Source organism: Galeopterus variegatus, unplaced genomic scaffold (genome assembly GCF_000696425.1).
Source record: "Galeopterus variegatus unplaced genomic scaffold, G_variegatus-3.0.2 Scaffold3770, whole genome shotgun sequence".
Lineage (NCBI taxonomy): Eukaryota > Metazoa > Chordata > Mammalia > Dermoptera > Cynocephalidae > Galeopterus > Galeopterus variegatus.
In genome coordinates, this window is record NW_007729881.1 from 37,723 (window position 1) to 60,460 (window position 22,738).

Consider the following 22,738-nt stretch of genomic DNA (forward strand, 5'->3'; position numbering starts at 1 on the left):
ATGGTGCAAACAGCCTGGTCCTTAATTTTATGTTTTCAGGCAAATCAGAAATTTTTGAAAAATACAATCAAATAATACTTAATGAAGTTAGTGTTAAATAATATGGAATTCTCTGGTACTAATGAAAAATATGTGGTAGGCACCAGATTGTGATAGGCAATTTGTTACAGTTCCAGTGAAGCTAGACATTACAGTTCACCTGATAGCCTGAATCTGCCAAGTAGAGAAAGGAAGCCAACACCATGTTGATGAAAGCTGAAGAAACTGGCACAGCTATAACAGATATCCCTGAAAAGGCAGCTTTCATATCTAGCACAGTGATCACCAACCCTTTGAGTTAGGTACTATCATTGCCCTTATTTTGCAGGTAAGTTTAACTTAAGCAAAGAGAAATTAAGTAACTTCCCCAGAGTTATACAGGACACACAGCTGGTAAGCTGGTATCAAACCCAGCCAGACATGTCTTCAGAATTTATGCTTACAGGTATCTATATGTAATATTATGTTATTACATATTTTATTTTATTCTATGTAGTCACTAAGTTATTCCAGCTCTTGCTCTTTAATATGCTTTCTTTATCTTTACTGCTACTATCTTAGTTCAGACCCTTTTCTTTCTAAGGTAGTCTATTACAGTCTCTTAATTTGTGGATATTCCAGCTCTTGCTCTTTAATATGCTTTCTTTATCTTTACTGCTACTATCTTAGTTCAGAACCTTTTCTTTCTAAGGTAGTCTATTACAGTCTCTTAATTTGTGGCCCTGTCTCCAGAGTTGATAACATTCTTTACCTAGAATGTATTTTACATATTGCCATCAATTTTTCTAAAATCTAAGCAGGATCTTTTTACCTCTTTGCTTAATAAAGTAAGAGATTTTACCTCTGTAACAGACTGACTTGTAACTATTTTGCATGACACACAAAGCTTTGCCAGGCTTATCTCACATAACTTCCTCCCTTTTACCTTGTTCTTCAGCCGTGTCTTGCTACCTGGTCCTTGAAAGTGCCATACTTTCTCCTAGTTCTGTGCATCTCCTTGTCCATGAAGCCATCCTTTACTTGAGGGTACATTGATCACTCTCTTAAGCGTGCTTCCTCTGTTCCATGTGTAAACATTAGCATTCTGTAATGCAGTTATTTGGATACTTATTTATCTTATCAAGGAGATTGTGGGTTCTTTGAAGGCAATTATTTTCACCTTTGTAGCTTTGTCTTCAAACATTGCACTGGGGACATAGTATATACTTAGTGATTATTGAATAAGTGGATGTCAACTAGTTTTTCAGTTTTGCATTCGATTAGATCTTTACAACCATCTTTGGGATATTCAGGTCATCAAAATCCCATCCTAAATGGGTAAATTTTTCTGACTCAAAGCCTAATGATATCTTGACCAGAACCTAATGTCTTCCTTTGATGATACTATTTTTGTGCATCAGAAAATTGATGAGATTGATTATAGTATGGCTTAAGGGAGAAATGTTCACCTGCCTTACAGCCACTTCTAATAGCTGATTTTTTTGTTACTTCAACAACAGAGGAAGGAAAGAAGTGGCCCATGAAATGGGAAAGTGTGTCCAATTTACCCAGCCAGGATGATGATTAAATTTACTTAAAATTATTTTTTGTTCTAGCCAAAATCTCATGCCATAAACCATGGTACTGTATACTGTGGCAGAGAGACTGTGAAAACTTTACTGGTTCTTTTGGATGAAGCAGCAGCCAGTGCTCCTACCAAAAACAAAGCAGAGCTTTTATATGATGATGAAAACTCAATTCATTATAATGGAACTTCTATTCTTACACTTTTTAGGTAAGTAATGTGAAAGTTACATGTATATAAATGTTAACTCTAGAGAATTTTTGAAAAAAACACCTCAATGATTATAAAAGAAATAAATGTTTATAGTAGGGAACTTGGAAACCACAGAAAAGAATGAAGAAAATAAAAGTTAGTTAAAGGGAGAACATTTGAATACGAAGAGGTTATATATAAAAAAAATAATATTTTGTGAGATAATTTAAGTGAAAACATTTAGTGGGAGTTTTTGGATTTGATGTTTTTTGTTCTTATTTTTTGCGTTGAAATTATTATTTGTTTTGCTGTGTGTTCAGAACTTTGCTATATGTTTTCACTTAAATTATCTGAGCCCTCACAACTACTTTTAATTGTATCCCCACTTTATAAGTAAAGAGTTCGAGACTTGAGAGAGATATTAAATAATTTGCCAAACAGAACTAATAGTGTTTTTTGCCAAAGTCTGAGGCCTATGGTCCAAGGACTGCTATTCTGCCTGAGAAGAGGAGAGAATATATACACCAGACTTACATTGGGATTAACATTTACTTGTTCTTCCTCACATTATGAAGAAAAATATTTAATAAATTAGTACTGATATTATGTTCAAACATTGATACAGCCTTAGCCTGCTCAGGCTGCCCTTAAAAACAAACAAACAAACAAACAAACCATAGACTGGATACTTTAAACAAGGGAAATTTATTTTCTGTTTGGTCCAGAACCTTCAGGTTCTGGTGAGGGCTCTCCCCTTGGGTTGCAGAGGACTGCTTTCGTGCTATGTGCTCACATGGCCTTTCCTTGGTGTGTGCACATGGGGAGAGAGAGAGATCTCTCTCTTTCTCTTATAAGGCCGCCAATCCTAAGCAGATTAGGACCCTACCCTTATGACCTCATTTAATTTTAATTATCTCCTGAAAGACCTAACTCTCAATATAGTCACATTTGGGCATTAAGCCTTCAGCATATATATTTTGGGGAGCTTGTAATTCAGTCTATAGCAGATACTCTCCAGTTTTAATAAGAATTGGTTGGTCATTGAGTGGGTTGGTGATATTTTTAATTAAATGAACATTCACTTTTAGAAACATTAAAAATTTTAGAACAACCATTTAAAACTATATTTAATGCATTGTAGAGAATTTTCACAAAATTATCCTACTGTTTGACTTTTTCTGTATTCAACTGGAGCTACTGTCTAGGAATCTGGTTTTAGTTTAAAATTTTTCTTATCCATTCACGGTTTCTTTGTGTACTGTCTCCTGTCCCTCAGTATCCTTTCTTTTCTCTTTAAAGAGAAACTTTACAATGGTCTATTACTCAGTGTTGTCATCTAATTACTTTAAATCTCATCTTCCTTAGTAGATTTCCATGACATTCTTTTATACATGGGCATAATATAATTCTTCCACATTCTAACTCAAAATGCCCACACGTTTTCTTAACAATGAAAATTTCTGTTATCAGTGATTTATTTCTACTCTTGCTGGAATCACAGAAAATAGTATAAGGAAAATGAATCTTTCTTTTTTCTCCATTTTACCATACTACTGTTTAACAAAGATTGCTTTTAGGTATATATAAATGATTTTCTCTCAGATTGAATTCTGCCATTTTCTTAGAGAAAGTTATTTTCTGTTCATAGAATTTTTTAAACAAAATTAATTCCCACGGCCATTTTGAAAAGGACTTTTTCTGTATTTATTCATGTGTTGTGGCCAAACACATTCCCATTGTTTACATTTTGGATTCTACATTAGCATTTCCAATTGTCATTGTGCAGACAAGTGCCAGTCCATGGTAAAGTTAATTTTTAATGATCTGCACTGATTTGATGAAATTAAGGACAATGTGATATGTGAAATTAAGTCAATGTAAGGTTGTCAACTATGCCAGCTAGTCTTTCTTAGGATAGTTTTTTTTTTTCTTTATGTAATGGTCTTCAAATTAAGGACAATGTGATATGTGAAATTAAGTCAATGTAAGGTTGTCAACTATGCCAGCTATTCTTTCTTAGGATAGTTTTTTTTTCTCTTTATGTAATGGTCTTTTGAGTCAAAGGAGTTCTGACTCTGGCTCCATTAAGCCAAAAAGAGATTCGGTTTTTGAGGAATACAGGTTAGTCTGACACCAAAACTCCAGGGTCTCCTCCATTGTGCCTTCTTTACCTCTTTTATTTCTGCTTTTCTCTTTTGAAGTCCTGTATTATTTCGAATTTTAGTTATGTGGATGTCTTATTTCCCTTACTTAGGCTTCAGGATGCTTGAATCCAGGGCCAATGAATGAATCAATTTTTTATTCTTTACAGTATCTCGTATAGTTCCTTACAAATGGTAGAAGCACAAGAAATATTTAGTTACTGAAATAGTTAAGCAAATTATTAATATTTAAGACTCTTAAAATAGAAATACTGACACTTTTATTGTCTTATAAAAAAGCACTTTTGGTTGTCTTTTAACCTCTTACTGTGCTTTTGGGTAAGGGGAGGTAACAATTTTAAAAGTCACTTTGGCTTATAAGTATCTTAGTCCATTTGGGCCACTAACAAAATACCTCAGACTGGGTAATCTGTAAATAACAGAAATTTATTTCTCATTGTTCTAGAGGCTAGAAGTCCAAGATCAAGGTGCCAGCACATTCAGTATCTGGTAGAAGCCTGTTGCTCATAGATGGCACCTTTTTGCTGTGTCTTCACATGGCAGAAAAAGTAGAAGGGCAGAAAGGGCCAAACAGCCTTCCTTAAGTCTTTTTATCAGGGCACTAATTCCATTCATAAAGGTAGAGTCCTCATGACCTAATCACTTCCTAGTGGCCTTACCTCTTAATACTATTGCATTAGGGATTAAATTTCTATGTGAATTTTGGAGGGACACAGACATTCAAACCACAGCGATAAGTTTTTGCAATAAGTCTTTTTTTGCTTTTTACATAGATCTCCCATGCAAGCAAATAATTCATTGATAAAACCTCTAAGAGAACGCATCCATAAGTCAGTGCAAGAGAAGAAAATTAAGGTACAGTTTAATATGCTGCCATGAAAATGATAAACTTTTTTTTTGATTCTTAAGAAATAAATGTATAAAGCTGAGCTGGATGTTGTAAATATACATTGTACATGGTATAACAGGAATTAAATTGAAAATGAATTATGACAGTTGGCATACAATAAGTGTCCTTTTATGCAATCTTGACCAATCTGTTTCTGGCTTATTTAACCCACTGGACCTAAAAGAAGGAAAGGAATAAGCAGTTGCTATTGTTAAGTGTTGAATAAATATCTGTTCCATCAATGAAGGAGAAAATAAAGAAGGCATGGCTTTCTCATTTACATTTCTTATATCTTAAACTGAATCTTGAGAAACTCTAATTTAAAATTTGTTCCTGTCTGAGGACATAATGGCAGAATATAATTAATTGTAGATTGAGAGGACAAGAACATTTATGTTGTTCTTTATGTTTTCATTTAGTTTGAACGAAGTTTTCTTATGAAGTATTTGTGCCTGTAAGGAGTCAATAATGTGTTTCTTCAAGCATGTAAAATTTTCTTGTTCTTATTTTTCAAAAACAAACTCAGTTTTAACGCATTCATTTATTCAACATACTTTTATTGAGTATCTACTATGTGCTAGACACTGTAGTATGGTTGGGAATTCATTAATTTTTAAAATTTACAATTATCTTTAAATTATCAAATAATTATTCATCTTGATATAACAAAAGAGAGAACTTTAATTTGTATGCCTTTTATTTTCCCATTTGGAAATTTAGTACCAATTAGCAAAGCTTTTTGTTTCATCTGTTTCGTCTACATACCCCAAGCCCATTTAGTTACTTTTTTTTTTTTTTTTCTTTTTTTGTCTTTTTCCATGTCCGGCAACGGATCGCAACCCTCAGTGTTGCCCCCGCACTGGACTGGGGACCGGCAACGGGATTGCAACCCTCGGCATTGCCCCCGTGCCTTCTTTTTCCATGTCCGGCAACGGATCGCAACCCTCAGTGTTGCCCCCGCACTGGACCGGGGACTGGCAATGGGATTGCAACCCTCGGCATTGCCCCCGCGCCTTGCTCAGCCAGTGAGCGGGAACCGGTCCCTACGTGGGATCCGAACCCTCGGGCGGGAGCGCCACCGCGCTTCCCAAGCGGCGCACTTATCCAGTGCGCCACTGGGCCGGCCCCCCATTTAGTTTATTAATAAGTCTTGTCTTTCTATTGTTTATTAGTAGTTGTTAGTAATTAATGCCTGTGGATTACACCATTGAGTTTTTATACAGTATTTCAGTAAATAAAATCTGTCAACTCTTTGTTATATTAATATAAGAACTTTTCAAGGGATAAGATTTTTTTTAAAAACATCTGTTCTTTGGATTTGAGTAGAAACAGAAATGTAACATGTAAGTTCTTTAATTTTTTTCACTGCTATGGATACTGACAAATTTTAATATTTTGATTTAAAGATAATTAGGATATTTTCTTGGAACTAAGTAAACCAAAATAAAATAAAAGTTGAAGAACGATAAGGTTTTTTTAGAAATTAAGGTTTTATATTTAAGTGTTTAATCTATTTTGAACTGATTTTGGTATATGGTGAGAGGTAAAATTAGTAAAGGAAAACATAGGGGAAACACTCTGGTTAGTAGGACTGGGCAAAGACTTTATGAATAAGACCCTAAAAGCACAAGCAGCAAAAGAAAAAAATAAATAAATGGGACCATATCAAACTAAAAAGCTTCTGTACAGCAAAGGAAACAATAGAGCAGAAAGACAACCTATGGGATGGGAGAAAATATTTGCAAACTATACATTGATGAAGGATTAATATCCAAAATATACAAAAAACTCAAACAACTACACAGTAAAAAAACCAAATAATCCAATTAAAAATGGGCAAAGGAGATGAATAGACATTTTTCAAAGGAAGACATACAAATGCAAATCAAAACCACACTGATATCATCTCACCCCAGTTAGACTGGCCATTATTAAAGAGACCAAGAATAACAGATGCTGGAGAGGATGCAGGAAAAAGGGAACTCTTCTACACTGTTGGTGGGATGTAAATTAGTGCAGCCATTATGGAAAACAGTATGGACATTTCACAAACAACTACAGATAGCGCTACCATATGATCTAACAAGCCCACTACTGGGTATATATCCAAAGGAATGGAAATCATCATGTCAAAGGGATACCTGCACTCCTGTGTCCATTGCAGTTCTATTTACAATAGCCAAAACATGGAACTAACCTAAGTGTTCATCAATGGATGACTGGATAAAGCAAATGTAGTGTATGTACACAATGGAATACTACTCAGCCATAAAGAAGAATGAAATTCCGCCATTTGCAGCAACATGGATGAGTCTGGAGAAAATTATGTTAAGTGAAATAAGCCAGACAAAGAAATAGAAATACCGCATGTTCTCACTCATAACTGGCTTCTAGGATGGAAAAGAGGGAGGGAGGGAGGGAGGGAGGAAGGAAGGGAGGAATGAAGGAAAGAAAGAAAAGACCACAACAATATGTTGAACTTTCAGAAGGAGAGAACAAACCTAAGGATGCTAGAGATGGGGGGAGGGAGGGAGGGGTTTGGGGAAGTGATAGGTTGGGTAAAGGGCATAAAGAAATATCACAATTTGTAAAAATGAATATGCTAGTAATAAATAAAAAAATTAAATAAAAATAAAATACCTTAAACTCCTGTTAGAATGAAGAGGAATGGATAAAAAGTAGTGAAATTTGACTCAATATTTCAGTGGAATGTAAATAACTGGTAATGTTCATATAAATCACATACTAACGATTAACTGATAATAATAAACACTTTAAAATAATTCAATGTGTCTGACACTAAAAAAAGGAAATTTGTTATGGGTCAACTAATTGCTATAAAATGTACAAATTTAGAAAGTTTTGGGAAATAGAAGAGTCCTAATCCAATCTCATTTACAGATGTTGGGATTCAAAATTCTAAGAAAGCATCTAATCCAAGGTCTCATAACTATCATGAGATATTTTATGCCAGTTTGCAGAACCGTGGTTAAATACTAATGAAATTATAATTACATTGCTTCATTACTTAATAATAGAGCTGGCTTAGTCTACACAGCTCTGAAACTAAATGGCAGTTGAGAAGGGGAAGAATTGTTGTTTATGATTATATTTTATGGTACTTTTTATAAAAACAAAATATGAAGATAATTAGTCTAGCCAGGTGTACAATGGAAGCATAGCCAGGTAGAGTACTTGTTGGAGTAACAAAAAATGTTGCTAATATTTACTACCAAAGTAACTATGTAAAAATAGGTTAGCAGCTTATTACCATGTTACTTTTGCTCTTTGGCATATAATTTTTTTGTGTTTTTAGTCATGGAAAGAATATACGATCTATGCTTGAAATACTGTCTTGGAAAGAACATTTCAAAGGTAGAAAATATTAGAGAACTTTTAATTTTGATGTACTCGATTGTGAAGAAATCCATGTCATTATTACATGGGGCAAATTAACTCTTCTTTGATTTTAGTTTCCTCATTCATAAATAGAAATAGATGTTCCTCTGATCACAAAATCTTATAAAGCCACTTTGGAAACTCTTCATTAACATACTTATTTTAGGTTTTCAACTTTTATTTCCTGCTGTAATGTATTAGGAAACTTGTTTGTGATGGTCAAATAAATTCCCCTGCAAAGGAAACCAGAAGGTTCTTCATAGTTTGATAGGAATCTTTAGAGAATGTTTTCTACCCTATTCCTTGCCCGCAGTTTCCAAGCACTTCAAAAAAGTTATTTTAAGTACCTTAATACTTTTTTATTAAATGATTTTTCAAGTAGGTCCCTCCTTAAATCCCTGTAAATTAATTGGTTTTATTACTTCCAACTTTGTTTAGCAGTATTTTTTGTACATCAGGCATACCTGAAAAGTGGTATATATTGGTCTTTTCCTTATTCTAGGTCTAATGTTTTTTACCATTTTATATGTGTGTCAGAATAATCATCATTCGTTCACTTAATAACTTAAGTGAGTTGATCAGGAAAATACTGGACAATGAGATCAGACTACACATCTCTAAATAAATGACTGACTGCTCCTCGATTAATCAGACCTTTAACTCTGTATACCAAATACCTTTGGAGAAGAAAGTCACCTACTGCAAGTCTGCTAGCAAAAAAGAACTTGCAACTGAAGATCTCATGAATTAAATTTATAATTATTCTTGGTTTAAGGGTAACCCACTTTTTAAAAAATTTTAGTAACCCTATTTGATTAATTATGGTGATGGACCTTTGCCCACTTGACTATTATCTACTAGGATAAATATTTATTTATTTTTTATTATTTTTATTATTTTTATTTTGTCAATATACAATGTAGTTGATTATTATGTCCCATCACCGAAACCTCCCTCCCTCCTCCCTCTCCCCCCTCCCACCCAAGTGTGTCCCCTCCATTTGCTTGTTGTAAGAACTTCAAAAAAAATTGTGGTTGTTATATCTTCCTCTCCTCCCCCCCGGTTTTTTTGTTTGTTGTTGTTGTTTGTTTGTTTTTGTGTGTGTGTGTGAGAGTGTGTGTGTGTGTGTGTGTGTGTGTGTGTGTGTGTGTGTGTATGTATGTGTGTGAATTGATTCATTCACCTTTAGCTCCCTCCAATAAGTGAAAATACTGGATCTTTTAAACATGGAGCAGCTGAGACAGTAAAAATCAGTACTTAGGTAATGTAAGGAGCTAGACTGGCTATTACTCTGTTACCTTCATATACAGTGAAGCAGTTTAATGTTTATGGTGTTAGAAATCAAATTAAAATGGTTTATTGAATATAACTCAAATAATTTTTCTTCCCTGATACTTAAAATGAGTACAAAATAATAAAAACTAACACAACTAATTACAAAGAGCAAACAACAAAGAATAATGTAATCAAATAAAATGAACTTAAAAAGTGATGGTGAAGGCCAGCCCGGGCTAGTGCGTGCCTACCATAGAGGCACTCCCCCCCCCCAGAGGCCCGAGACCCATAGCGACCATGTGCCCTGAGGCCCCAGCACAACTGAGCAGGTAGGCTTCGCTGCCGCCAGACCCCACCCCCAGCCCGGGCGAGTGTGCGCTGACCAGAGAGGTGCCCCCCTGGAGAGGGCCAAGACCCGCGGCGACCACGCACCCCAAGGCGCCAGTCTGATTGAGCAGGTAGACGTCACTGCTGCCGGACTCCCCTGCCCTGTCGGGGTGAGTGGGCACCAACCAGAGAGGCCTGAACCTTCCACCCACAGGCACTGAGGAAGCAGGGCCAAATTGGCAGTCCCAGCAGGATCCTAGCCAGACAATAGTGTCGATCCAGTGGACCGTGAAATCTCTTGCCACAATGACTAAACACCAAAGGAAAGATACCAGAAATATGAAAAATCAAGAAAGTACACCACTAAAGGGTAATAACTCTCAAGCTGTAGATCCTGTAGAACAAGAAGCTCTTGAAATGTCCGACAAGGACTTTTGAGTGATAATTCTAAGGAAACTAAATGAGATACAAGAAAACTGAGCTAGCCAACACAATGAAACAAAAGTATACAGGACCTGAAAGAAGAAATGTACAAGGAAATCAATGCCCTGAAAAAGAATGTAGCAGAGCTTGCCAAGCTGAAGAATTCATTCAATGAAATAAAAAAATACAACAGAGAGTTTAACCAGCAGGCTTGCAGAAGCAGAAGAGAGAACTTCTGACCTTGAAGATGGGCTGTTTGAAATAACACAGGCAGACCAAAAAAAAAAAAAAAGAAGAATTAAAAGCATTGAAGAAGATCTAAGAGAGATATCAGACAACCATAAGCACCCAAATATCCGAGTCATGGGTATTCCAGAAGGGGAGGAAAAAGGTGATTCCATAGAAAACATATTCAACAAAATAGTGTCAAAACTTCCCAGGTATAGGAAATGACACTGATCTTCAGACTCAGGAGGCTCAAAGATCCCCAAACATATTCAGCCCAAAAAGGTCTTCTCCAAGACATGTTATAGTCAAATTGGCAAAACTCAGAGACAAAGAGAGAATCTTAAAAGCTGCAAGAGAGAAGCATCAAATCACCTATAAGGGACCCCCAATCAGACTAACATCAGACTTTTCATCACGAACCCTAAAAGCCAGAAAGGAATGGGATGATATATTCAAAATACTAAAAGACAGAGATTGCCAGCCAAGAATACTTTATCCCACAAGGCTGTCCTTCCGAAATGAAGGGCAAATAGTATATTTCTCAGACAAACAAAAACTGCGGGAGTTCACTACCACACAACCACCCTTACAAGAAATTCTCAAGGGAGTACTGTGTTCAGTACCTGAAAAATAACTACCACTACAATAAAAACTCAAGAAAAACAAAAACCCACTAATACAATAAAAATGCTAACAATGAAGAGAGAGAGAAAAAAAGTTTATCTACAATTCAAGGAACCAACAAATACAGAAGACAAACAGTAAATCAGAAAGAAAAGAACAAAAGACACTTAAGACATCCAAACAAAAATTAAATAAAATGCTAGAAGTAAATCAACACTTTTCAATAACAGCTCTTAATGTAAAAGGATTAAATTCCCCACTCAAGATACACAGACTGGCTGAGTGGATTAAAAAGGTGGAGCCAGCTATATGCTGCCTTCAAGAGACCCACCTCACCCATAAAGACTCACATAGACTAAGAGGGAAAGGATGGAAAAAGATATACTATGTATGAAGGTTAATTCTAGATGTCAACTTGTTTAGATGAAGGAATGCTGAGAAACTTGGTAAAGTAATTGTTTCAGGTGTGTCCATGAGGGTGTTTCCAGCAGAAATTTGTATGAGAGGTCTAAGTGGCCTGGGTGTGAAAGACCCATGCTCAGTGTGGGTAGGAACCATCCAATCCACTGGGGGTCCAGAGAGAACAAAAGACAGAGGAAAGAGGTGAAGCTCTCTCTCTTGAACTGCTGCAGCTGGGATACACCCTTCTCTCCTGTCCATGGACATCAGAACTTAAGACTCTTCAGCTTTTGGGTTCCAGAACTCATGCCAAGGACGCCATCAGCTTCCCTGGTTCTGAGGCCTTTGGAATTGGACTGAGCCACACTTCCGGACATTTATATGGAATAACAAAAGACCACGCATAGCCAAAGCAATGCTGAGCAAAAAGAAATAAAGCTGGAGGCCTAACACTACCTGACTTAAACTATACTACAAAGCTATAACAAACAAAACAGCATGGTACTGGCATAAAAATACACTGATCAATGGAATAGAATAGAGAATCCATAAATCAACCCATACACCTACAGCCATCTGATCTTTGACAAAGGAACCAAGCCTATACACTGGGGAAGAGACAGACTCTTCAGCAAATGGTGCTGGCATAACTGGATATCCATATGCAGGAGAATGAAACTAGACCCATACCTTTCACCATATGCTAAAATCAACTTAAAATGGATTAAACAATTAAATATACACCCTGAAACAATAAAACTTCTTAAAGGAAACATAGGAGAAACACTTCAGGAAGTAGGACTGGACACAGACACAGATCAATGGAATAGAATAGAGAAACCAGAAATCAACCCACACACCTACAGCCATCTGATCTTTGACAAAGGCACCAAGCCTATACACTGGGGAAGAGACTACCTCTTCAGCAAATGGTGCTGGGATAACTGGATATCAATATGCAGGAGAATGAAACTAGACCCATACCTCTCACCATATACCAAAATCAACTCAAGATGGATTAAAGAATTAAATATACACCCTGAAACAATAAAACTTCTTAAAGAAAACATAGGAGAAACACTCCAGGAAGTAGGACTGGGCACAGACTTCATGAATATGACCCCAAAAGCATGGGCAACCAAAGGAAAATTAAACAAATGGGATTATATCAAACTAAAAAGCTTCTGCAAAGCAAGAAACAATTAACAGAGTTAAAAGACAACCAACAGAGTGGGAGAGAATATTTGCAAAATATACATCTGACAAAGGATTAATATCCCGAATATACAAGGAACTGAATCAACTTTACAACAAAAAAACAAGTAACCCAATTAAAAAATGAGCAAAGGAGCCGAATAGGCATTTCTCAAAGGAAGATATACGAATGGCCAATAGACACATGAAAAAATGCTCAACATCACTCAGCATTTGGGAAATGCAAATTAAAATCACACTGAGACACCATCTCACCCCAGTTAGCATGGCTAATATCGAAAAGACCATGAATGATAAATGCTGGCGAGGTTGTGGAGAAAAAGGAACTCTCATACATTGTTGGTGGGACTGCAAAATGGTGCAGCTTTTATGGAAAATGGTATGTGGGTTCCTCAGATAATAACAGATAGATCTACCATATGACCCAGCTTTCCCACTGCTGGGAATATTCCCAGAGGAATGGAAATCATCAAGTAGAAGGTATACCTGTTCTCCAATGTTTATTGCAGCACTCTACAATAGCTAAGAGTTGGAACGAGCCCAAATGTCCATCATCAGATGATTGGATAAGGAAACTGTGGTATATCTACACAATGGAATACTACTCTGCTATAAAAAAGAATGAAAGACTGCCATATGCAGCAACATGGATGGACCTAGAGAGAATTAGGATATCTACACAATGGAATACTACTCTGCTATAAAAAAGAATGAAAGACTGCCATTTGCAACATGATGGATGGACCTAGAGAAAAGTATATCAAGTGAAATGAGTCAGGCACAGAAAGAGAAATACCACATGTTCCCACTTATTTGTGGGAGCTAAAAATAATGCAGATAAAATACACAGATAAACTGGGTGGGGAGAGAGAAGAAGACGCAATAGTCACAATTCCTTAAAGTTGTTAGAACAAGTGAATAGATGTGAGGTGGTTGGGAGGGAGGGGGGAGAGGGAAGGGAGAGGGAGGTTTCTGTAATGGGCCACAATAATCAACCACATTGTATATTGATAAAATAAAATAAGATTTAAATAACAAACAAATAACACAGAAAAAATCTGACAATATATCAACCACATGTACAACCACTGACACAAGTGCTTCTGACTAGCTTTTGTTCCTTTCACGTTTCATCAATCTGCTCTGTTATAACCTCTTAGGTTATATCATTTTATTTGTACCCTCTTAGGTTAGTTTCTGTAACAGAAGAAATGAAACTGGGATGAAGTCCTCAAAGTACTTCAAATGATCATTGTTTTGTCTTTCTAATAACAAACCTAAGTTTTCTATTTAAAAAAGATACATGTAAATGCAACAACTTGGAACCTGTATTAAATAGTTAATAGAGATGGCTCTCTGACCATGAGAGATTAAAATAGATAGGATTTAAATAGGCAGAGAAAATGGAAATAGAGCATTAAAGTATTAAATTGCCTTGCACGTGTAAAGGGAATGTATGTTGGGTAGTTGTACAAAATAACAGTGAATAGGTAATATGGACAAGGTGAAATAAAGTATGTCTTTTGTGGTTTTAAGGAACAGAGTTGTTTTTTGTAGGGGTTTGATTGTAAGGATATGCGCTTGAGAATCTGAGAAAGGCGGAATATTTAAGAACTCATAAGTGAATGGTGTATATAAAGCAGATTAAGGACTTCAGCTGCATGGTTTTCTATACTTGAATATGATATAGCTTTTCTCTGCATGTATATTTCTTTTTCTGTACCAACTTGTTTCCTTACTGTATTGAACAGAGTAGAGTTTACTCTGGTTGTGTTTTTCTGTCTCAAACCTTTTGTGCTTAGAGTGATTTAGCTGTTCTTTGCAAGTCTACTTCTGTTATTTCTGTATTATAACGTTTCCTTACTCTCTGTTAAAGAGAGTAAAGTCCATTCTGTGCATTATTTTCTAACTCCAAGCTTTTGCATACTTATGGTTTCTGTTCTCTCATAGCTTCTGCTTTCATACGCTTGTCATAGTTTGTTAGTTTACTTCGTTAATTAATTCATTCAACAAACATGTATTAAATACCTGCTAGATTCCAGGCTGCATCCTAGGTCCTGGAGTTATATCAGTGAACAAAGCATACAGAAACTCCTATCCTAATGGACAATACTTCCCCAAATATTTGTGCAACCAAAGCGCAAAAATATAAATGGAAGTCCCTGACCTACCCCAAACCTCTTTTGACCCCAGTTTTCTTGTTTCATGCTCTGAAGAACACTTTGCCAGGAGGCAGTATACCCCAATCCTATCACCCTTGGTATACACAGTCAGCCCTTGAGTCGACAGAAAGAGGCTAGTGCCAGCTCAGTGTGTTTGGGTCCCACTGGAACAGAATCTAAAAGGGGGGGTCGTGTTTTCCTCGTAGGCATGTCTGAGGCCTGTGGGGAGAGAAGGACCATAGACAGGCCAGAGTGGGCAACCAGTTGCCAAACTCTAAGGGTTTTAATGTTCATGGAGTTTACATTTTAGTAGGGAGAAGCAGACAATAAACAATACAAATAAATGAGAATAACAGTATATGGAGAGAAATAAAGCTGGGGAGGGGCTAAAGAAAGTGTGTTCCTTGTGTGTGTGTGTTGGTTTTAAACAAGATTATAAGTAGAGGTCTCCGTAAGAAGGTGATGTTAAGCAGAGACTTTAAGAGAATGTGCAACATCTTTCATTAGAATGAAAAAGGAACATTTGTGTTAGACTGAACTAATATTGAATTTGTTTTGGCTAAAGTAATGGAGTTGGGATTTATTGAATACCTACCAAGTGTCAAGTACTTGTACTATACATTTTATATCCCTCATCCCAATTAATTTTTGCTCAACTCTAGAAGGCATAATTTCTTAGACTATACATCTAGTAAGTAACAGAGCAAGGTTTTACACTCAGAAATCAGACTTCAAAGTTTATGCTATCTTCAAAGAATAAACAAAAGCATAGTAATTACAATGAGTGGTTGTATAAAGATAATTTTACTACTCAGGTAAAAAATATTTTCTTTTTGCTATTTAGCAAAGTAAATAGAATTTCAATGATGAAGAAATAGATTATTTGATCTCTTTACAAATTCATGTGCCATTAATGATACCTAATCTCTTTTCTTTTGAAAATGTGGTAATGTAAGAATAAAAAGATAAATTTACAATGTTTATTTTTAGTTACATATTTAATAGATATGTTAAGAATAATTTCCTTTTTCAAACTTGAGGATATATTTACCAGTATAATGGGGGCTTAGAACTTTCATTTTCTTATTAATACAGCTAACTCTGACAGTCTGGGACTTTTCAATGTTTTTACTCATTCATTTTAATTTAACTGGAGTCAGGCTTTCCTATGTGAATACTATTTTCCTCAAACTGGGAACCTACTAATAATTTCAATTTAAAAAGAGCTTGTGGCAAAAGGACTTTTCTAATTCTTGGCAAGTTTGAAGTTCATTGCAATTTTACTGTGGATAGAAATCTTTCCAAAGAGGGGAAATCACTTTACAAAGGAAAACTTTCAATCTGTTTCTCTCATGTGACTTGAACATAAAGTGATTTTAACAGCCATGTATGAATCTGGACATTATTCTTAGTTGTTTAGTACTTCAAAAGCACTTTCAAGAGAGAATTGTTTTGCTTATTTGTGATTCCAAATCAAATACACAGAGAGATTTGGGAGATTTGTAACAGGAAGTAATCTCAATTTTATGTAGCCACTAATCTTGTGCAGAAAAATTCAACTTTTATAAACAAAGGAAAAGCAATCTCTTTTAAGTTACAAATAATAACTGCGTAGTATCTACAGACATCTCTAGAGTTTATGTAGCTGTTTTACATTTTTTACTTTATATAATTCTGACAATTCTATGAGGTAAATATTATTTTCATTTATGTGTGGATAAGTGCGAGGTATAATGCTTATGATTATCCAGTTAATAAGTAATAAGGCCAGTATTAGAAGCCAGGTCCTTTGACTACAAATCTGATGCTTTTCCCATCATATCATCTTGTCTTTTTGTGCTGCTTTCTTAGCAGGACATCACATTGTTGACTCCAGTCAAGTTATCAATTAAAATCTCCAGGTCTTTTTCATATGTTGTTTTTAAGTTAGGTTCTCCTAATTCTGTACATCTGTAATTGATATTTTTGGACTTAAATGCAGGACCTTGTTTATCCCCCTCTATTTTCAACTTATTTTCTACTTTTGGTTCTAGCCATCTGAAATCTTCTCAGTCTTGATTCTGTTATCCAATTTATTTGTTATTCCTTCCAGCTGTGTACCAACAGCAAATTTTATAAGTAGAATGTCTTTGTGATTATAGAAGCCATCCTAATAATCTCTTTAGTATAATGTTTGCCTATCACCTAGATGGAATATAATAAGTAGTAGTTGATAAAAAAGATTTTTGTACAGAGTAGGGAAAAGAAAACGCATATACAAGTATAAATGTTTTATAAAAAGAAAAAAAAAAACTCTGTAACTACGCTAAGTTATTTCTTTTGGACATAAGTATTCCAAGATCACCATAGACCTTTTGTATTTATTTTTCATGTTTTGATATATTTATTGATAGTCTTTTTCATGGTGAAGTGGTTAATTAGTTTCGTTTCACATCTGAACCTGTTTTCAGTTCTTTAAGAATCCGTTGCCTTGTAACTCTAGTTTTCTGAAATCATCCTGTGGTCACTAAGGACTCTACAGTTTCTCTACAGGGGGGCCTGAAGAGAGAAAGTCTAGGTGTAAGTAGAGCTGTGGCACTTATTTCGTGACTTATTTTATGTAGCAAACAAAGATTTTAACTTAGATTGTATGTTAAATATTTAAAATAACAGAGCTTTCTAAAGAAATTTTTATTCATGCTAAACATGACATTGAGAAAACATCAGTTGTCTGTACTAAATAATCTAATTACTGTATTTTTAGAGTGTTTTATGTGTGGTGCTGATGAAGATTTTGTAGTGGGAGGGTAACGCCCAAGTCACCTGTAGACATCCCTATCTGGGTACTAGTGATCCAACCCAGCCAGTTAGCACCCATTTGCCTGCATGGTCTTACCATACTCTTTATAACTATAAGCAATAACTCTGGTGAAATAAAAGAGATGTGTGGAAAGATAATGCCACTGGTTAGTACTGGTTTTGCAGATGGAGATAAAAGTTCATAGATAATGTTGTTGTAGTAATGAAATGATGTAATATAATGTTGAGATAAAAGAGATGTGTGGAAAGATAATGCCACTGGTTAGTACTGGTTTTGCAGATGGAGATAAGTTCATAGATAATGTTGTTGTAGTAATGAAATGATGTAATATAATGTTGAGTTCATTTTATTAATAAAATTTATTTTAATAGCTTTGTCAATTGCTTTAATTCTTTTTGTTTGTAGGATTAATAAATTCAGAAAGAGCTACTTAAAATCTTTGGTTATATTTTAGGGTATCTTGGTATAGAAACGATAATAGGAGTTGCATTAAGGGGATTCATGAAGGTTGTAGTCCCATTCATTATCAAGAGCCTACTCTATTTCACTTTTTTTAAAAAAAACAGTTTTTATTCTTGTACATGTTTACATTTTTTTCAATTTTGTGCATTTTTGTGCTTAAGTGGACGATAAACTCTAATTGTTTAATGCTTTATTCAAGCACATGAAACATAATTTTTATTGATCTGGGAAATGAAGGCTTTCACAGACTCCATTAGTCAGTAAGACAGAAAATTTGTAACCCTAAAAAAACTCGCTTTTATGAAGCATTTGGACAGGAGACTATTCTACTTTCTTCTAAATCATAGTTAGTGAATTTTACTGCCATCATCTTTGCAACATCTGAGTGAATTAATGTACTGATCTCTCTGAATATATAATATAATGTATAACTAGTGATTATATAACACAAAGCTGTGCTGTTTTAGATTTTATGGATTTTGTCAATAAATACTCTGTCAGTAATGTTCAGCATAATGTAGTTATACTTTGAAGTATTAGATTTTTGAATTGTTGAAGTCTTCTTTATTGAATCATTTATTTGAAATTTAAACTTTGTCTATTTCTGAAAAGGATTTGAGGTGACTTCTAATTATTTGGAAAAACCTCCCCATTATACTTGAATGGTATTATACATCAGGTATAATTGTTAAAATTTGCATATCTAAAAAAAAAAAAAAGAATATATTTCTAAAACTACTTTTTTGGCATCCTTTTTAATGATTAATAATTAAATGTATCTTTCTAATTTTCTCCTATTTATGTTGAAAGTTAGGCCCTCCTATTTGAGGTTTGAAGATAAATACCAGAGTATATTTTGAATTTTTGACCATTAAATCACTTGGTTGAATCTTCCTAGAATGATATATTTGAATCATCTTTTTTATTTTTCTATATACTCAAATTTTAACCAAGTGTGCCATTTTGTTTTATCACCATTTTGTTTTATCTTGCAGTTTACTTCTTTGCTAGTTTTTTTTGTTTGTTTTGATTTCTTCTAGTTTTCTTTTTTTGTCTTAGCATTTCTCACTTCCTCAATTTCTTCTTTACTTTCATATGCTATTTTTTTCCAAAAGGCTTATGCTCTGTTTCTTAGGATGAAGGACTTGTATTTTTCTATGATTATGTATATAATGTGTAGTATTATTTCACTCATAATAAAACTCACTCTCCAGAGCAGCCCAGACACAGTATGTGTAAGAAAGGCCTCTGAAGAGTCTCAAATTGATTTTTTTTTATAACTGTTACAAAAAATATAAAAAACAAACGTAAAGCCAGTATTGCTGAAAAGAACAAAATGCTAGCCATAGAAATGAATGAGTTTGCAAACCACGACACATAAAATGTTTGAAGTTCCCAATGAATACCAGAATATTTAAGAGAACATTTTAATGATACTTTGATTACTATGGATTGTGTATCTATTTAGATGAAAAAATAAATAAAGATAAAGAACAGATTCATATTTCCTTTTCTTTCTGTTACCAGATGAGGCAAACCTTAATTAGATCCCAGTTTGCTTGTACTTATAAAGATGACGGCATGATAAACAAGGATAAATGGAATAATGTTAATTCAGCATTAAAGCCTTTGTGTGTTCTTCACATGGAAAATGACCTTTCTGGTAATTGACCATATTTGAGCATTAAATGACAATTTAATCCTATTCTACAAATTGATTTTAACTTAAGTAAAACTAGATTGTTTTTGCAAAGTTCTACGAAATGTAAAGATTTGTGTTTTTGAAGATCTGGGTTTATTTAAAAAGTTAAATCTAAGTTCAAATTTGTGGATAGGAATAGGACACAGTTTGATTTAATTAAAATATAGTTAAATAATTTGTAGCGTTTGTTTAAGGATTAAATGTCATGCATTCAAACAAATATTTGTTGGTAGGAATGAGAGAGGTGGTATAGTAAAATAAAAAGTAATGCAATAGTAATGTAGCTGTGTTTGTAATCATATATATAATTTATAGCATTTTATTGTAAATCATAATTTTGAATATTCTTTAGCCATTTTTAAGGTTTATTGTAAAATTTTCATGAATAATAATACTAAATATTATATAATTCCTTTCTCCTTTTTATCTTGCATAACAGAGAGTGTAAATTCATCTGTTGGAAGATCAACAATTGGAACAAGTTCTGGAAATGTTCATCTGGACAGAAGTAAAAGTGAAAAAGTATCAAGAAAATCAAGTAGTCAGACAGGAAATAAAAGTTCAAAAAGGGAACACGTGGATTTAGATGATGAAAATATTCTCTGTGATAATGGAAATGAACCACCTCAGCATAAAAATGTTAAGATACCAAAGACATCAAACAATTTGCAGAATAAATTGGATGGCAAACTAGCCACAGTAGCAAAAGGCAGTAAGTGTACTGGTAAGGACAAATTGATTACTGGCCAGACAAAGTTAACTCAGTTTTTTAGACTATGAATTTGTCTTATATGTATATGTAAGACTATTCACCAAAGGCATAAATATAATTTTTAAGAGATCAAGGTATAAATTATGATGCTTTATTATTTTGGTCTCGTGTGTATGTGAAGTTATTATGTTAAGCATTGTTCAAAAATACTAATAAATTATATAACATCCTCAACAACAACAAAATACTAGTAAGTCATAATTATGCAGAATTTTCACAAAGTTTAATGCACAGAAAAAGCATATCATTTAGGTTACTGATATTTTTTAAAACTGCTTTCTTTTAAAACAGACTTTTACAATAACACATAAGTTAGGGTAACATTAAGGACTATTCCCCCCATTGGCAATTAAATGATTTTGTTTTCTTCTGAAAAGATGATGTGGACCAACAGGTATCAGACTTGCCAACAAGGTCGGTAGACTCTTCCCAGCATACACCTGAGCACTGATGGGGGAAAAAAAGTTTAAATTGTTTAAAGGACTATAATTGTCACAAAATTTATTAGGAAAAAAAGAGAATGCATCTAGTATAACGAATTTTGAGTAAACCAAAATTTCAATAACTAATTAAATGTTTTTTATCTGACACTTTTGCAGTGGTTACTTAATATCAACTGTAATTGATATTACAAGGTCTTATTTGACTTTGTTATGATTGGATTCCATTAAATTCAGTTTTATTTTAGGTTATTAAGATGTAAGAATTGAATTTTAAAAAGACTACTCACTGTCAAAATCTCTCCTTCCAATAGGAAATTTAGCCGAGTTTTCTTCATCTCCAATCTCTCTCTTTTCTTGTGTTGATTCAGTATTCCGAACTCCATTCTCAGCTGGAAAAGCTACAGATCCTTTTAATGTAAGATAAGGTTTTATAGCCAGATTCAGTGGCAGACCATGATTTAAGAAATTATGTTTGGAGCCTGTGTTCTGTGAAGAGAAGGTTGATTTGTATTTTAGCTGTCTTACTGGGAATGGAACTATAAAACAATTGTATAATATTCTTATTGAGCAATTTAAAGATGCTCTGCACTATTTTTACCCTTTAAAAATAGTTTAAGTACAAGTTTATTGGGGAAAAAACCTCTTGGATTATAGGTGTTCTACAGGACGAAAGAACCACTTGGTATGTATGAAATTTCAGCAGTTGTACTAATGAATGTTTGACTATTTGAATATACCCCTGTTTATAAAAGTATCAATTTTGCTTTTCAGAGGATTTATAAAAATCATTTAAATTTTCATTGAAATAAAGGACAAGTCACATTGCCACTTACCTTTGAAATTTTGTTTTCGTCGTCATTTACGAAACTGCTCTCATCATTTTTATATTGTTCCAGGGAAGGAGCAACAACTGATTTTCCTGCATTATCTTCCTTATGAAAGGCTTTCCCCAGCCTGAATGTATTAAATACCATGTCATCTTCTAAATTTCTTATTGACTTGGATGCTGAAAATAAAATACCTTGAGAAAACAAAGAAAAAGTTAGTATTAATATGTAAGAAGGAAAACCCATTTTTGCCATTCTTAGTTCAATATTTCCATAGAGTCAAACCAAGGATATGTAAAATGAAGAAAAATTTCTCAGTCGACCTGCTTGTTAAATGATTTCCTACCTTTATATATTTTCTGGCTTGAATGGAAAACACTTCAAAGACTTACACTTTTCATCATTTTAGAAATGACTCATCAGATAGAGGCTAACCTTTTGTATAGCTGCTAATACCTACATTGTTTTGGTTTTAGTAGCATCTTGTTTATTTTGAGTGAATTTTCTCAGAATCTGATTAAGACCTGTGATAGAATGCTTTCTCTTGAGTAGATTATAATCTCTTAAAAATGGGTTGTTATTAAGGAAGACCACAGGACATCAGGCTCTTTCTATATTATTTCCTTCTGTGTTTTTTCTGATTAAGATGTTAAAACTCAAGTTTTTTCATTCAAGGATGATAAGGATAGAAGTTTTATTTCATTTTAATCCCGATTAAATTGACATAATCTTCAAAAAGTATTTTCTTTTATAAATACTTGAAATGGTCTTTGATGATTAAAGTACATATGCCTATCTGTATGAACAAAAAGTCTTTTGTGCTATATCTAAAAT

The 22,738-nt window shown here is 34.1% G+C and overlaps 2 protein-coding genes across 2 annotated transcripts in view; one reads left to right on the forward strand and one right to left on the reverse strand.

Annotated features, from left to right (window-relative positions):
• The window catches only part of PARPBP (PARP1 binding protein), a 49,009-nt gene extending 28,201 nt beyond the window's left edge, over positions 1-20,808 (forward strand). The window contains exons 6-9 of the mRNA XM_008585945.1: positions 1,635-1,813; positions 4,731-4,812; positions 19,688-19,823; positions 20,302-20,808. Coding sequence (XP_008584167.1) covers positions 1,635-1,813; positions 4,731-4,812; positions 19,688-19,823; positions 20,302-20,642 — 738 coding nt within the window. The 3' untranslated portion in view covers positions 20,643-20,808. The remainder of the gene's footprint in view (positions 1-1,634; positions 1,814-4,730; positions 4,813-19,687; positions 19,824-20,301) is intronic.
• A 30-nt stretch (positions 20,809-20,838) lies between these two features.
• Positions 20,839-22,232, reverse strand: PMCH (pro-melanin-concentrating hormone). Its single transcript, XM_008585944.1, has 3 exons — positions 21,911-22,232; positions 21,365-21,563; positions 20,839-21,081 (listed from the first exon to the last, which is right to left on the reverse strand). Exons 1-3 carry the CDS (start codon positions 22,157-22,159, stop codon positions 21,032-21,034), a joined length of 498 nt encoding a protein of 165 aa, XP_008584166.1. The 5' UTR covers positions 22,160-22,232; the 3' UTR covers positions 20,839-21,031.
• Positions 22,233-22,738: the final 506 nt, after the last annotated feature.